This window comes from Carcharodon carcharias, chromosome 25, assembly GCF_017639515.1.
Source record: "Carcharodon carcharias isolate sCarCar2 chromosome 25, sCarCar2.pri, whole genome shotgun sequence".
Classification (NCBI taxonomy): Eukaryota; Metazoa; Chordata; class Chondrichthyes; order Lamniformes; family Lamnidae; genus Carcharodon; species Carcharodon carcharias.
The window spans coordinates 33,679,149-33,696,174 of NC_054491.1; the positions used below are offsets into that span (position 1 = coordinate 33,679,149).

The 17,026-nt window shown below is 43.3% G+C and overlaps 1 protein-coding gene across 2 annotated transcripts in view; it reads right to left on the reverse strand.

Moving 5' to 3' along the window:
- The window catches only part of robo4 (roundabout, axon guidance receptor, homolog 4 (Drosophila)), a 145,612-nt gene that overhangs the window by 55,228 nt on the left and 73,358 nt on the right, over positions 1-17,026 (reverse strand). For both annotated transcript variants that reach the window (XM_041174559.1, XM_041174561.1), the window contains one exon: positions 9,665-9,836. In XM_041174559.1, the coding sequence (XP_041030493.1) occupies positions 9,665-9,836 (172 nt within the window). The remainder of the gene's footprint in view (positions 1-9,664; positions 9,837-17,026) is intronic.

The following is a 17,026-nucleotide window of genomic DNA, read 5'->3' on the forward strand; positions in this document are numbered from 1 at the left end:
TCAGGCGGGCCCTATCTGCTCTCTAAAGTGGATGTAAAAGATCCCATGGCATTGTTACAAAGAGGAGCAGAGAAGTTCTCCTGAGAGCCCCGGTCAACTTTTAATTACTAAATCAACATCACTGAAACAGTTTATCTGGTCATTATCACATTAGAATTAGGGGTCACTGTTTAAAAATAAGGGGTTGCCCATTTAAAACAGAGATGAGGAGAATTTCTTTTCTCTGAGGGACATGAGTCTTTGGAGCTCTCTTGCTCAAAAGATGGTAGAAGCAGAATCTTTGAATATTTTTAAGGCAGAGCTAAGTAGATTCTTGATAAGCAAGCGTGTGAAAGGTTATCGGAGGTAGGCAGGAATGTGGCATTGAGGTTACAGTTGGAGCAGCCATGGTCTTATTGAATGGCAGAGAAGGCTCGAGGGGCTGAGTGGCCTACTCCTGCTCCTAATTCGTATGTTCATATTACTGTTCGTGGGAGATTGCTATGTGAAAATTGGTTGCTGTGTTTCCTACAATTACAACAGTGACTACACTTTAAAAGTACTTCATTGGGCAATAATTGCTTCGGGATGTCTTAAGTGCCATAACAATGCAACTTTTTAATTTTTTTTCATTTTAAAGCAGCCCAGACTCTCTTAGCTGGAAAAGCGATTTTGTCATCCTAGTAAAGTACCATAATTTTTCCTGACTGGTTTCATAAAATAATTTTATGGCTGCCAACTTCATAAAAATCTCCTATCTCTGAAATTACTCTGTCCTTCTGTTGTGTTGCTTTTACTGTGTTGTGTTTATAACTGGGCTGCATGTGTAAAAGGGGCTGGGGTCTGTTGGCCTCTAACCCTAGGTGATTGATGGGGATGAATGAGGGAACTGAGCATGTAATGTACACAATTCCTGTTTTCCTGTTTCCAATCAAGTACCCGACATGATGTGAAATAACTCTGTCTCAATCCTACAGCGCAGGGCGAATGATAAATGATTGTTTTCTGTTCAACTCATTATAACACAGCACAGAAAGAATCTACAATGGATAAATGAATAGATTTTTCATTATTTAAAAAAAATGAGTTTGTTGTATTTCATAATCACACAAGATAACCTTTGTGTGACTTGTACAGAGCTACAATCTATCCCATATGAGATCCAAATTATTTACTTAGGATGCTTCATGTCTGTTGAGCAGGTAGTGTTTAATATCCAGGGCAAGAGGCTGAATAGATCAGAGATAAAGAAAGACTGCAGCATCTTACTAAATATCTTCGAAACACCTCCAGGTATTTCACATACAATGAACTGCTTTATTGCAGGCAAAAATGGCAACTGTTCCATTGCACAGCAAGATGGGGTGCAGCTGACTAACTGAGTGAAGACTTGGAGTTTGGTCTGAGGAGAGTTTTAACTGCTAACTTTGTTCTTAAATTTTGCTCTTAAAATCTAATCTAGTCTGTAATTAGCAGTAACTGGAAAATACCGTGTAAGCAGGCTAAGTTCTTTCTTTCTTGCAGTTTAGACAGGGTAAACTCACTCTCAGCTGTAGGAGCTGCATAGTTAATTAGTTAACTGGCTGAGTCTGGTTTTAGTAGCCCAAGTTCAGTTTACTAAGTTCTTTAGTGCAGCCTTAGAAAATGGAGTGCAGCTGACTAACTGAGTGAAGACTTGGAAGTTGACGAGAGGGCAGTTCGGTGAAGTTAGGGGCAAGAAATTGTTCATTTCCTCTTTCTATCTTTCTCACCCCATAGAAATTGGTGCTTGATCTACTACAGGGAAAGGAGCTAGCTGTTTGGTGAGTATCTGGTAAGTGGGTAAGTTCTATTCGATCCCTTAGGTTTAATATAGTACACAAATTGGTGCTTAAGTTAATAAGATATGCAAGAAAGCAACATAAATAAGTGATTAATATAATTAAGTAATTATTTAAAACATTGTGGTTAAGTCTGTGGCTTGAGGAACTTAGGCTCAGAGTCATTGAGCTGCAGACTCTGCGACACATCAGGGAGGGGGAAAGTTACCGGGATGCTTTCACACCATTTAGGATAGGGTCTTCTGATTTGGTCAGTGGCCAGGGACAGGGGGTTGTGACTGCAAGTGAGGCAGGTAAGGGGACCCATAGGGCAGGAGCACAAGAATGTCAGCCTCTGCAATTATCCAACAGGTTTGAGGTTTTCTCAGCTTGTCTGGATGAGAGTAGAGGCTACAGGGTGGATGAGCAAACGGACCATGGTACAAGAGACCATCCAAGTGGGAAGAGCAAAAAGGAATGTAATGGTAGTAGGGGACAGTATAGTGAGGAGGGTTGACACTGTTCTCTGTAGCAGAGTGAGAGTCCAGGCAGCTTAGTTGCTTGCCCTGTGCTAGAGTTTGGGACATCTGCTCGGGGCTGGAGAGGTACTTGCAGCGGGAGTGGGTGAATTCAGTAGTCATGGTCCATGCAGGTATGAAGGACATAGGCAGGATGAGGAAGGAGGCTCTGCATAGTCAGTATGATGAGCTAGGCACAAAATTAAGCAGAAACTCAAAATGTAATAATTTCTGGATTATTACCTGAGCCACAATGCAAATTGGCATAGGACAACTAAGATTAGAGAAGTGAATGTGTGACTCAAAGAGTGGTGTGGGAGAAGTGGGTTCCAATTTGCGGGGCACTGGCAACAGTATTGGAGAAAATGGGATTTGTACCATTGGGAGTGTCTACACCTGAACGATGATGAGGCTGGTGGTGTTGTTTAAATAGGCAAGTAGAGAGGGTTTTAAACTGACTAGTGGGGGCAAGGGATCAAATTTGGAAAGATGTGGTAAACCAAAGAGTAGAGACATGGCAAGAGAGACAGGTATTATTATGGGAAATGATAAACAGACTGTGATAGGAAGAGACAGAGAATACAAATCTAAGAGTAAGTCAGCAGATAAGGCTCAACGCTACAAAAATAATAAAAGGACAAAACTAAAGACTTTATCTAAATGCACATAGCATTCGAAACAAAACAGATGAATTGATAGTGCAAATAGAAATAAATATGATCTGATAGCCATTACAGAGACATGGCAACAGGATGTCACAGATTTGGACCTGAATATTGAAGAGTATGTGACATTTAGGAAGGACAGGAAGTTAGGAAGAGGTGGAGGGATGGCTCTGTTAATTAATGATGCTATTAACACATTAGAGAGGGATGACCTAAGTTCAGGAAACCAGGATGTGCAAGTGGTTTGGGTTGAGATGAGGAATGATAAAGGCAGGAAGTCACTTGTGGGAGTGGTGTACAGGCACCCTAATTGTAACTAAACAGTAGGACAGAGTGTAAAGGAAGAAATAATGGGAGCTTGCCAGAAAGGTACAGCAATATCATGGGAGATTTTAATCTATACATAGACTGGAAAAATCAGATGGGCGAAGATAGCGTAGATGAGAAGTTCATTGAAGGTTTTTGGGGTAGTTTCTTAGAACAGCATGTTCTGGAGCCAACCAGAGAGCAGGCTATACTGGGCCTGGTACTGAGCAACGAGATAGGATTAATTGACAACCTCCTAGTGAAGGCACCCCTAGGTAGCAGCCATCATAATTTGATTGAATTTTACATTCATTTTGAGGGGGAAATTAGTGTGTCCAAGACTAGTATTTTAAACTTAAATAAGGGTAATTAGGGAGGCATGAAAGCAAAGCTAGCTAAAGTGAACTGGCAAATAAGGTTAAGGGGAAGGTCAATAAACATCTGCTACTGAGTTTCTAAAGGGATATTTCAGAATACACAGAACATATACATTCCAATGAGAAGAAAAATTCCAAGGGGAGGGCCCATTATCCGTGATTAACTAAAAAAGTTAAAGACAGTAACAAACTTAAAGGAAAAGTATGTAATTACGCAAAGACAGGTGGCAGGTCCGGAGATTCAAAAGAATATAAAGAACAGCAAAGAATGACAAAAAGAGAGTATGAGAGAAAGCTAGCTAGTAATTTAAAGATGGATAGTAAGAGTTTCTATAGATATTAAAATAAGAAGAGTTAACAAAGTGAACATTGGTCCTACAGAAAGTGCATCAGGGGAATTGATAATGAAAAGTAGGGAGATGTCAGATGAATTATTTTGCAAGTATTTTGCTTCAGTCTTCACTACAGGGGACACAAGCAACATCCTGGAAATAGCTGGAAATCAGGAAATGGAGGGAAGGGAGGATCTTGGGAAAATTACAATCACCAGAGAAGTGGTGTTAGGTAAATTGTTGGGGCTGTGGGCTGACAAATCCCCACATCCATATGGACTTCACTCTAACGTCTCGAAAGAAGTGGCTAGTGAGATAGTTGGTGCACCAGTTTTAATTTTCCAAAATTCCCTAGATTCGGGGGAGGTTCCATTAGATTAGAAAATAGTAACTGTAACTTCTTTATTCAAAAAGGGAGGGAGACAGAAAGCAGGAAACTATAGACCAGTTAGCCTAACATCTGTAATAGGGAAAACGTTAGAAGCCATTATTAAAGATTTCATTGCAGGGCACTTAGAAAAATTCAAGGCATTCAGACCGAGTCAATATGGTTTTGTAAAAGGGAAATCATGTTTAACCAATTTATTGGGGTTCTTTGAAGGAGTCACATGTGCTGTGAATAAAGGGGAACTGGTGGATGTACTGTGCTTAGATTTCCAGGGACATTTGATAAAATGCCACATCAAAGGTTATTGCAGAAAATAAAAGCTCATAGTGTAGGGGGTAACATATTGGCATGGATAGAAGATTGGCTAGCTAACAGGAAGCAGAGAGTTGGCATAAATAGGTCTTTTTCTGGTTGGCAGGATGTGATGAGTGGTGTGCCAGAGGGATCAGTGTTGGGGCCTCAACTTTTCCACAATTTATATAAATGACGTGGATGAAGGAACCGAAGGAATGGTTGCTAAATTTGCTGACGACACAAAGATAGGTGGGAAAGTAAATTGTGAAGAGGACATAAGGAGGTTACAAAGTAACGTACATAAGTTAAGTTGAGTGGGCAAAGATCTGGGAAATGTAGAATAATGCGGGCAAATGCGAAATAGTTCATTTTGGCTGGAAGATTAAAAAATAAACTTATTATCTAAATGGTGAAAGACTGTAGAGCTCTGAGATTTAGAGGGGTCTGGGTGTCCTAGTGCATGAATCATAAAGGTTTAGTACTCAGGTACAGCAGGTAATTAGGAAAACTAATATAATGTAATCATTTATTGTGAGGGGAATTGATTACAAAAGTAGGGAGGTTATGCTTCAGTTATACGGGGCACTGTTGAGACCACATCTCAAGTATTGTGTACAATACTGGTCTCCTTATTTAAAGAAAGATGTAAATGCATTAGAAGCAGTTCAGAGGTTTACTAGACTAATACCAGGAATGGGTGGGTTTCTTTTGAGGAATGGCTGGGCAGGTTAGACTGGAATTTGGAAAAGTAAGAGGTGACTTAATTGAAGCCTTTAAGATCCTGAGGGGTCTTGGCAGGGTGAATGTGGAGAGGCTGTTTCCTCTTGTGGGAGAATATAGAACTAGGGGTCACTGTTTAAAAATAAGGGGTCGCTCATTTGAGACAGAGATGAGGAGAAATTTTCTCTCTCAGAGGGCTGTGAATCTTTGGAACTCTTTTCCTCAAAAGGCGGTGGAAGCAGAGTCTTTGAATATTTTTAAGGCAGAGCTAGATAGATTCTTGATTAACAAGGGGGTGAAAGGTTATTCAGGGTAGGTAGGAATGTGGGGTTGAGGTTACATTCAGATCAGCCATGATCTTATTGAATGGTGGAGCAGGCTCGAGGGGCCAAGTGGTCTATGCCTGCTCCTAGTTCATATTCGTATCATAAGATTCCATAAATAGACATTAGCAAGCAATTAATTGGTTTTTGTGCTGGTTGCCAAGGGGAGGAGTGTTGATTGAGAGAGGGGCTGTGAGAGGGGGTGCTTATGGCCGAATGGGCTTAAGCAGGCCAAAGGAGAAGGAGAGTTGGCAGAGAATTGGGGGGGTTGCACAGGCTAAGAGAGGGAGCTGCACTGGCCAAGGGAGGGAGGAGGAGGGAATGGGCCAAGGTATGTGAAAGGAGCATGGGCCAAGGGAGAAGGGTGGGGCTTGTTGGTCAAACATTCCGAGAATGGCCTGTTGCCATGGGATCTATGGCACCCACCTGAACCACTGAAACAAGCAGATGGGACCATAATATAACACCTCGCCTAGAGAGTGGCACCTCTGCTAATGCAGCACTTGTTCAATATGCATTAAAGCATTAGCCTGGACTGTGAACTCAAAGCACATGATTTGGGCTCTAGTTCGCAACTCCCTGACTGAATTCTGTGAAAGGCCCCAACAGAAACAAGTGGGGAACAAACCAGGCAACTAAATGGACAGAATTCCAAAGTAAATGAAAAGTTCTACACAAAACCTCAACCCATTGTTCGTTCTGAAGCTAAAATCTGTGTATTATTCCAATTGAGAGAGCATTGGGTTCATGTGCTGGAGTTTTTCTCTCCCCAATTTTCCTGAAGGCACTGATTGCATTCTTCCCCTTTAAGCATTGACAGCAAGGCCATTCAACCATAGGAGATGGTAGATAAGCTGTAGCTAGTGGAGTGCTACAGGCATCAGTGCTCAACTATTTACAATTTATCACAATGATCCCTGGGTAAAGGGACCGAATGTTTGGTCGCTTAAATTTGCTGATGACACAAATATAGATAGGAAAGTAAGTTGTCAAGAGGACTTAAAGAGTCTACAGAATGATTTAGATAGGTTAAGAGAGTGAGCAAAGATCTGGCAGATGGAGTATAATGTGGGAAAATGTGAACTTGTCCACTTTGGCACAAAGAATAGAAAAGCAATATATTATTTAAATGGAGAGAGGGAGACTGCAGAACTTTATGGTACAGAGGGATTGCAAAGGGAATCGAGCATAAAAGTAGGAAAGCGTTGCTACAGCTGCACAGGGCCTTACGTGAGACCACATCTGGAATACTGTGTACAGTTTTGGTCTCCTTACTTTAAAAAAGGATACAATTGCATTAAAGTACTTCAGAGAAGACTCACTTGACTAATTTCTGGGATGAAGGTGTTAGCTTATGAGGAAAGGTTGAACAGGTTGGACCTTTACCCATTAGAGCTTAGAAGAATGAGAGGTGATCTTATTGAAACATGAGATCTTGAGGGGATTTAACAGAGAGGATGCTTCCCTTTGTGGGGGAGTCTGGAACCAGGGCGAACACAGTTTAAAAATTAGGGGTCTCCCATTTAAGATGAAGAATTTTTTTCTCTCAGAGGATTGTGAGTCTGTGGAATTTTCTTTTAGAGAGCAGTGGAGGCAGGGTCGATAAATGCTTTCAAGGTTGAGTTAGATAGATTTTTGAACAATAAGAGAATTAAGGGTTATGGGGAACAGACCCGGAAAGCATAATTGAGGCCACAATCAGATCTGCCGTGATTTTATAAAATGGCAGAGCAGGCTTGAGGGGCTGAATGGCCTGCTCCTGCTCCTAGTTCTTTTGTTCTTATCATCATTGAGCCTGAGCCTGTCCTCACCCAATATGTATATCTCCGAGCTGTGATCACTGGATAACATTCAGCTTTAGGAATGCTAGCTGATTGTTCTTCCTCACTTCCCTGGCACAGGGTCCCAACCAATACCAGCTAACTCAGGCTGGACTTCCAGCCTGCATTCTCCATGGTCTGCCCGGTTTTGTGCTAAACCAAGCAAAGCAATCATTTAGAAAAAGATTTGGGGCAAGGGGGCTTTGTCCATGCACTTTACAGCAATGGAAAGGTGGAATGTTATACCTACCCAATAGCACAGTGAGAAATTCAGTTGCCTGAGTCACACTCCAGTAACTTAAGCACATAATCAAAGCTTATTCCAATGCAGTGCAGTACTGAGGAAGTGCCGCACTGGCAGAGGTGCCATCTTTCTGAGAAGACATTAAACTCAGACTCTCCTGCCAGTCGAGATATTAAAGAAACACACATTTGTTCCTCCTTTCCAGATGTCTGTCTGTACAGGCTGTAATAGCTGATTCAATATCGTGCAGGTTCAGCGCATTTCTGCCAAAGGATAAACCATCACCTTGTTTTTGAGTGCTCCTTGTCTCACTAAAAGTGCCCTCTTCCTTCACGGAGTCAGCTGATGGAGAAAAAGCAGCACGGGCAAGTGACACTCTCACCTTGTAAAGCATGGAGCAGATTCTGTACAGTATCAGTCTTTCAGGAAGTGAAGCAGCACAAAACCATCACAAGGGCCTTTATCACCTCAATTATAGAGTGCTCAACATCAGCAACACAGAGGCTTGGCTGGGAGAAATTACTGATCTACAGATAACCATTCTTGGAGATGCAGCAGCTGAAATTCCACTTAGCAATATTTTAATGCACTTATATATTCCTGGCACGCTATTTTAAAGAGGTCATTAATCTGTTTACTTTCATTTAAATGGCTCATTGGGGGATTGTAGACAAATTCATTAACAACTACAGTAAAGATGGCACTCAGTGGAATTTTAAGCACAGGCTGCTGGCTGGCAGGAGTTACTGAGCTGGATTCACATCAATAGAGATACAGTCGGTGACACGGGTTGCCGGAGTGAGGTGGGGGGGCAGGATTTTCACCTCCATTTGGAGGTGGCCGGCAAGCTGGTTTGCAGTGCCATCCCACCCCTGAGCTATTTTCCTCGAGGCAGGATGGGGGTGAACAAGTGGCTGGTTGTCAATTAAGCAGGATAAATGGCTTGTTAAGGCCTACTGTCCAAGGCCGACTGGAATTTCTAGTCAGTCTGTGGGCCCCCTGAGGCATCGGAAGACTAGGCCAGTAACCTGAAGGTATCTTCTGGCAGCAGGCCAGCAGGCCAGTGCTCTGGGCAGGCTTTGGGGTCCATCCTGCCTCTCTGGTTCAGCTGCAGCCATACGGAGGGACCAGAACTGCAGGCCTCACCTCTTTCTGAGTATTCTCTTAGTCCTCCAGCTTTGGGAGTCTGCCCATCATCCTTAATTGGTTGACAATCCTACCCTCTGGCCACTAATTGGCCAATTCGAGGAAAATCACTGCCAGGTGACTGTTCCCCACACAGGGTTGTTGCCGCCATTTGAGCTTAATGTCAGGATCCTGACCCAAACCCAAAATCCTGCTCAGGGCGTTGGCTGGAAGGGATTACTGAGACTAAAAGTGTGGAGTAATTGGATTAACAACAGAAATGCAGCTGGCAGCACACGTGGGTCTTCTGTGGGTCTATAATTTCGCCCCCCCCCCCCCCAACCCCCATTTTAGCAGAAGGAAGCTGGCTTGACACACCTCAACCTGATTTAAACAAGTCACAATACTAAAGAGACTTCTGAGAACCCACAGAACTGGAGGGAATATGAAATAGAACTGGGTGCAATATGAACATGAATTAGGAACAGGAGTCGGCCACTCGGCCCCCCCAAGCCTGCTCTGCAATTCAATAAGATCATGGTAAAATTGATGATAGTTGCATGGTCACCATTAACTGGGACTAACTTTCAATTTCAGATTTTTTTTAAATTAAATTTAAATTCCACCAACTACAGTGGTGAGCTTTGAACCTGTGCCCCCAGAGCATTAGCTTAGGCCTCTGGATTATTAGGGCAGTGACATTACCCCTACTCTACCATCACCCCGTGGCCTATGGCCTTCTCTTTCCCTCATTTCCACTGACTTCTTACTGACCTAGATAGACGGATTGTGGTTTGGTGTGTACCCCGACTCCAGCACCATTGATCGCTGCAATCTGCACACGGTATTCAATCCCAGAATTCAGTGCGGGTATCTCCAGCCGGTGTGTGCTGCCATCCACTGTCCAATTTCTGTGATGTTGCTTCTCATTCCCATAACACCAGACCTGACATTTGACCAGGCAGAAAAGGAGAGAAAACACTTTATATCACATAAATATGTATTTTGACCTCGAAAAGGGCCGACAGTGCAATGCCAAAAGGTAAACGGTATTACTGGATACGGAGGCCTATGGTCTATAACTCAATCGAGGTAGACATCTTGCCCACACACGGGGTGGTTATGACTCTAAGCCTTTCATTATTCTCTGTAAACACCAATCTCAATTCCTATTTACCTGTGACCAGAAAGCCTAAACATTGCTCCAAGTGCCCATTTGGAGTGTCTGCTTAGGGGCAGCTTGCATTGCCATTCAGTAATTCCTCACTTAACATTGTAGTTGCATTTCCGAAAATTGCAGCTTTAAATGAATCGAATTAGATTTTCCCATTACAACCAATGTAAAAGCTGGCGTTAGGTTGTGTAGGATCTTTCTCATCAGAAAAACATATTAAAACACTATACTCAGTAAATTCCTACATCCACAAATGAAATAACTTTCAAAATAAAATACATTTAAAAATATAAAGGAAATATGCTAATTCTTTCTACTCACCTCTTGCCACCTCTCCTGCGCACTGCTTCCCTCTCCCCAGAGGGGTGTGAGAGGGAGGAAGCGAAAGAAAGAACGAGAGGACCTTCAAGCGGGAGGGTTGGGGAGGAAAGCAGCGAGTGGGAGGGTGGCAAGTGGGAGAGAGTCTAGGAGCAAAAGAGAGTCGAGAAGCAGGAGAGAGTCAAGGAACAGGAGTGTCGGGGAAAGGGAGAGTTGGTGAATGGGAGAGACTTGGCTAGTGGAAGGGAGCGGTAAGTAGGAGGATCAGGGAACGGAAGGGAGTCGGGGAGCAGGGGAGGATTGGCAAGCAGGAGAGAGTCTGGGAGCTCGAAAGAGTGCTCCAAAATGGCGCCCAACAGGTCATGCATGCTACATCAGCCCTGGTGCAAAACAATACTAAAGTGGATGGTAAATGCTCATACCAGCCCCATTAAATCCTCAACGTTAAATTGGAACAACGCTAAATGAGGCTGTTTAAAATGGGGGCTTACTGTACACAGAAAAACAGCTGATATCCCTAGCCCAGTAAACACCGCCCCCCCTTCCCCTCAAGAGCCCAGCACCCAATGTGAGAGAATCACCCAGAATAGATCAGGCAGCCTGATATCCTTTCACTGGTTGCCATCACCTAACACTTGTCCTGGTACTCTCAGTGTACCATGAATAAATCGCCTGGTCCACCAAAACATGAAATAAATAAGCTGACCTCCTGCAAGGACCTGAGCTCATTTGGCCAAACTGCGTGCTTTATCGCATTACTTATCCCAATATATCCCACGGTCATAGGGGTGGAGAGGTCACTGAAACACTTACACATAGGAATCAGCATAGGAACATACTTAAAGCACAAAAACACCAGACAGGAGCCAAATGACTACTTATTAAACATTGAAATATTCATAGTTTTATATAAGCAACAGTTTGGATCCACATTTTCTTCATATTTGCATCAAATATTTGATGTGAACTGTGTTGAAAAGCTGAAAAATTTTTGGGGGTCCATTCTTCTCCTCATGTGGAGACACACCCAAAGCCTACAGTGATCAATAAGTAACCAGAAGCTGCAGGCACAGAGGGGGATAATAGCAGGGGGGCAATTCTGGGATTTAGAGGGCAAAGATGAGAGGGTGAAGAAAAGGGAGGAAATCCTCCTAGAAAATATTTTGGAAGAGATGCAGTGCTTCTGTCATCCAGGGATTGCAACTCACATCTACTACATATATCATGGTTCAACTAATCGCACTTTGACTGCCTCTCCCTAGCCTGACCTTACAAAATCAAGGCACACACAATAACGCGCAGTTACCTTCTAAATTTAGAATCTACACTCACTGAGTGATTTGTTTATGAAATCCAGCATTGAAACCCTGGGACTCAAACTATAAATGGAACACAATAGGAGAAATCTTAGGAATTTAGAAATGTTGGCAACAAACTTAGCCAATCAGAAATTTGGCCACAATTTTACAATGGTTGTGAGTGGAATGTGGCTGAATTGCCAAAAAGCACCCCTAGAAGATAAGGTTCCTTGCAAAAATGCTAGCTCATAGGCCAAGAGTCAAAGATACTCCCTGCTCAGCAACAATAACTTTGCTGGAAATGAGGCACAAGGCCTCAGGTCTTTGACCAAATGGGGGGACTGAACACTGTGCCACCGCCAGAACTGGAAACAGAGGAAGCTGGGGCTCCCCCACTCCAGCCCCTCCCCCTCCCTGACCACTTTCCAGGAGGCAGGTCGCAGGAAGTGTAGGGGTGTGGGCAGGTAGCTGATTAAACTTATTAAGGGCCTATTAAGGCCAACTGCGGTTTTCCACATCCTCCAGGTTCCTGGAGATAGCAGTAGCCTGGTTAGCTGCCAGGAAGCAGCTTCCCAACTGCAAACCATGGGACTAGCACTCCTGGCAGACTTAGAGGCCACCTCTGCCTGACTGGGGACAGCAGCAGACTTAGGCCGCCATGTAGAGGGGTTCACCCCACCGCCACCACCCCCTGCATCCCCTAGCCCAGCTGCTAGGCCATTTTTTATTTAACTCCATTTAAATTGTGAAAAGTTGGAGAGAAGGCGCCTCCATTTTGAAGTGACCTCTCCCTCACTTACCTGCCTTGGCATCCTGCCGTTGTTTCCAAGTTGGAAGGCCATTGATTGGCTTTCCAGCTTCGAGAGCCCAACCACCGTGTTAACCAGACGATGAGCAGCCCTCTGGCTGTTGAGTGACTGTTTCCCACACAATGCAGGCTTCTGATTACATTTCAACCTGACTGTGGGGTTCAGAAACCCACAGGGAAAATCCAGCCCGGCGTCTCCCACTGCCGGCACTGCTGCCACTCATGGCAGTGAGCGGAAAATCCTGGTGACAGAGTTGTCCCTAATGGGTGAGTGCTCAGATACTGGGGCCCTCGACTTGTGATTGAAGAGGGCTAATTTTTCAAGTTTGCACTATTGATGGAGCTGCAACTGCTGATTGCACAGATCGGAATTCCAGGCTCTTGCCCATGGTTCTCTATTCAATAAATGGGCAGAAGTCCGTGGACGTTGTGCCCATGATTTCCACATACTTGCAGGCAACAGGAAGGGGATATTGTCCCTATGAGGTTCTCCAGATTGGTGAAATCGCTGCACTAGAGCCAAAAGGAAAAGTTGGGATCTGAGATTGAAGCACAAACTACTGTAAGCTCCAGTTATCTGGGAGAAGGTGGGTTAATGGTGTGGGAGTGCTCTAACATGATCATTAATTTTGATGAAGACCTAAGAGGTTGGCCTATCTCTCTTTGTGACTCCTGCAGTGGTTTTGAGTCAAGTTTATCCAGTGACTGGTGGAAACAGTCAGTCTATAGGAAGGTCCCAGTCTGTGCCGAGTAGTTGAGCAGTGGGAGGAGGTGCTACAATTGGGCTTGGTGGGCCTGGAAGAAGTGAAAAGAAAATCAGACGTGGTTCCTGATGACTATTCAGTAATGATCGAACCAATTCCCAGCCTCGATCTTTTTCACTGCAGATGATGATTGAACTGCACTGCAGTTCCAGTATTTTCAATTAACATGAATATCAACATCCATCTTCTCAACAACTCATGTACTAATTGTACTGATTAAAATATGTATGCATCGATCCTTCCCCTCACCTCAAAGAATTCTGGAAATATTTAACAAAAATTCAGTCATTGAAATACCTGCATATTAAGTATGAGGGCATGCTACCAGCAGTCACCTGGCATGGAACCATTCAGGGATTGGCAGACACTTGCTATGGAAGGTAGGTCTGCTCATTGTTGATCACTATTCCACACTGTGCTGAAATCAAGATTCATGGCATAGGCTCTATTCTAGTTCATTGCTTCACAGGATGTCAGAATGGTGGATTAAAGCACCTCCCTTTCTTTCCATCTTTTAAAACACAAGCTTGATTTCACTAATTTCTCATTAATCACATTACTGCATCTTCTTCATTATGCCTTTCAGCCCCAGGGTGGTTCTGAAACATGGCCCTTGACCCTTAATTATATCATTGGCCCAATATAATTATGTTTTTTCACTTTGGTTTCCTGGAATGTTGTCTGCCAAGGGTGTGTGCCAACATTCAATGAGGTTCAAAGCAAGGCATCAGCCATGCTGTTCATACAGTACTGATGGCATTGCCACAGATATACCTAGCAGGATTTAAATGAGGTGGCAAACGTTCAACATTGTGTACTGTTCAAGTACAAAGACAATGCCGCGCCAGCACTTGGGACCATATGGGAATCTTTCACAAGCAACTTATGCTTCACACAAGCACACATTACACAGCTTTCTGGTGAGGTGGAGTGGTTTTTGTATGTTAATGTGATGCGTATTGTGGGGGACAGGCTAGGGGAACCAGTGTGCCACTGTCATTATCACGTGTTAGACTGTATACCATTTTCCAACAGTTTCATGCCTGATGTGATTCAGGGGAATGTCCTATGAGATTGTTGAACCAAAGCACCATTGCTCAGTCAAGGTCCATTATACAACCCCAGAAAATGAACTCTCTCTCTCTCAAGATATAAGCAGCAAGTTACAAATTACATACCCAAAGGCCAATTGTTTTCTGCTGATGTACTCTGGCCAAATAGATGTGCATCCACTTGTAAGTGGGTGGAATAAGCTTTCTTCTCGCTATTTTTAATAACAAGTGTTTAGAAATAACAGCCAGGATTTTCCGGTCCCGCCTGCAAAAGGAATTGTCGCAGGTGGGACCAGAAAATTTGGAAAGCAGCCAAAAGTCTGTTGCCTTTGGATGGGAATTTCCAGTCCTGCCAGCAATCCTGTCTGTTATGTTCCTTCTGCCGGGTCACTTCGCTCACGAACACGTTTGCACAGTTATCTACAGGGGGGTGAGTTGGCAAGCAATATACTACAGATGCAGAGACCAATAAGCTGAAGCACATGCTGTTTATTTACACAAGTAACACAGCACTAACACAATGTGTGCTTCTTCAACCAAGCACTATTCTAAACTACTGATTAACATTGTAGCACCCGCTACACAACCATTGGATATTACAGTTACGCGGTCAATCAGGTCACATTCTCTTAAAGGTATATTGCACCTCAGATTACTACATCCCTCCCCCTTTACTCAAAAGTACAATTTACAATCTTTGCAATGTATTCATTATTTACACAATAAACTACTTACAAATTCAGTCTCTCTGGAGGCTTCTTCAAACGTGTCGAATGTCATAGTCCTATGACTTCAGACGGTTTATCCAAGGCCTCCCTCTCAGGAGTCATCTGTCCACTTGGCTCTCCAGTAGGTACCGGTAAGTTTGTCTCTTCAAATCTCTCAGGCCCAACAGATCCTACAGGTACTTCCAAACCAAGGGGAGTTCCTTTCGCCCTCTTTCGGGCCCAATCACATGCACTCCTGCTGTCCCTCCCCTCCAAGTGCAACAATTTGAAGGTCAACTGTCAGGAAGGTTCTCAAAAACAGAATGTGGACAAGGCTAAATTCAACGTGGTCTGATCAGCTTGCCGTATGTAAAATAAAATTTTGGTGCCTTGTCAATAATTCCACTTTTTCTTCCTATGTATCTTCTTTTGATGGGTTTTCTTCTTAGCAGCGCTGACTTTAATCTTGGCCTTCTTTTCAATTTCCCTATTGGCCAGATTAGGCTCAGGTTTAAGCTCAACTTGAGTGAGCTCAAGTGGTTGAGCCTTCCAGCATTTCTTCATCTGTCAGCTCCTTTGAAAACTCAGGGGTCTCTATTTTTAAAGCTTCTTGGTTTTCATGTAGGTGATACTTCATCTCTTCTTTAAATTTGTTAGTTGTTTCCTGGAGAATTAAGCATTGTTGTGGTTTCTGGGCTAATTTATTCTTCATCTTGGCCAGAGATATGCTGAATTTTTTCTGTTCTTTCTCATACCTTTTTAGTGGTCCAAATTGGGATCTGAGGGCATCGGTCCTGAAGCACCTACGAGTTCCTTTTGTTGAGTCTCAACGTACTCCTTTTCCCAAACAGTAACATTTCCTGCTTCTGATTGAGATCTCAGTAGTTTCTCAAGCTTAACCTCTCTTAACCAGTTTCTTCCGAGGACACTCAGTCCTCTGCCTGCTATCACTATTAGGGGTAAAGTAACAGACAGATTTCCATACTGTACTGGTATCTTGCATATACCTCTTACTCGTATGTCCTCACCAGTATATGTCTTTAATTTAGCATCTGAATTTTCCAGTTTTAGTGAGTGGTCTCTTCCGTGCAGATATTTATATGTATGTTCCCTTATAACTGTCATGGATGCCCCTGTATCCACCTCTATTTGGATAGGTTTTCCGTTGACTTCCACTGTCACGTGGATTGGCTCTGTTTTACCCATTTTTAAGTTGTGTAGTGAGTAAATATCTGACTGTTTCTTCCGGTTCCTCTATTATGTGGATTTCATAATTCCTACCTTTTTGTTTAAAATTTTGTCTCAATCTGTCTTTACAATATCACATAATGTGCCCATTATGATGGCGGTAGAAACACTCAATTCTTTTAAATTTCCATTCATTTGCAGGCTGTCTGGTTCCATTTCTGCCATTATTAATGTGTATTTTATCCGTTAAACCATTGTTTTTTGCTGGTCTGTTAATTGTGGCTGTTTCCGTATTTTCGCGGAGCCCTGCGCTTCTGTACCATTTCTAACCGATGCTTCCCTCCCAACGTGAAGGACAGCACCATTTTGTACTCCCTTGATTGCTTATGAATCCCTAACTGCGCTTTTCATTGCAAGCGCCAACTCCAGCGCCTTGCTGAAGTCTAAATTCATTTCTCACAACAATCTTTTTTAACTCGCATCTTCATTAATTCCACATACTAATCGGTCTCTTAACATGTTATTGATCGACGCGGCAAACTCTCAATACTCTCTCAGTTGTTTTAAGGCTGCTACACAGGAAGTGATTGTCTCTCTCTAGGGGCGCAACACCACAAATTAAATTTAAAACGCTGCGTGGTTACCGAGGATTTCGACTGAAAGTGGCTTTTCACAAGGTTTGCCAATTCATCAAAGCTCTTGGAATCTGGGGCTTTGGGTGCTGTTAGACCACGAATTAGGCCGTATGTTTTACTGCCGCACGTCGATAAAAGGATCCCCGTCTCTTCTCCATCCCTGATATGTTCTTGGCCAAAAAGAAAAATGCG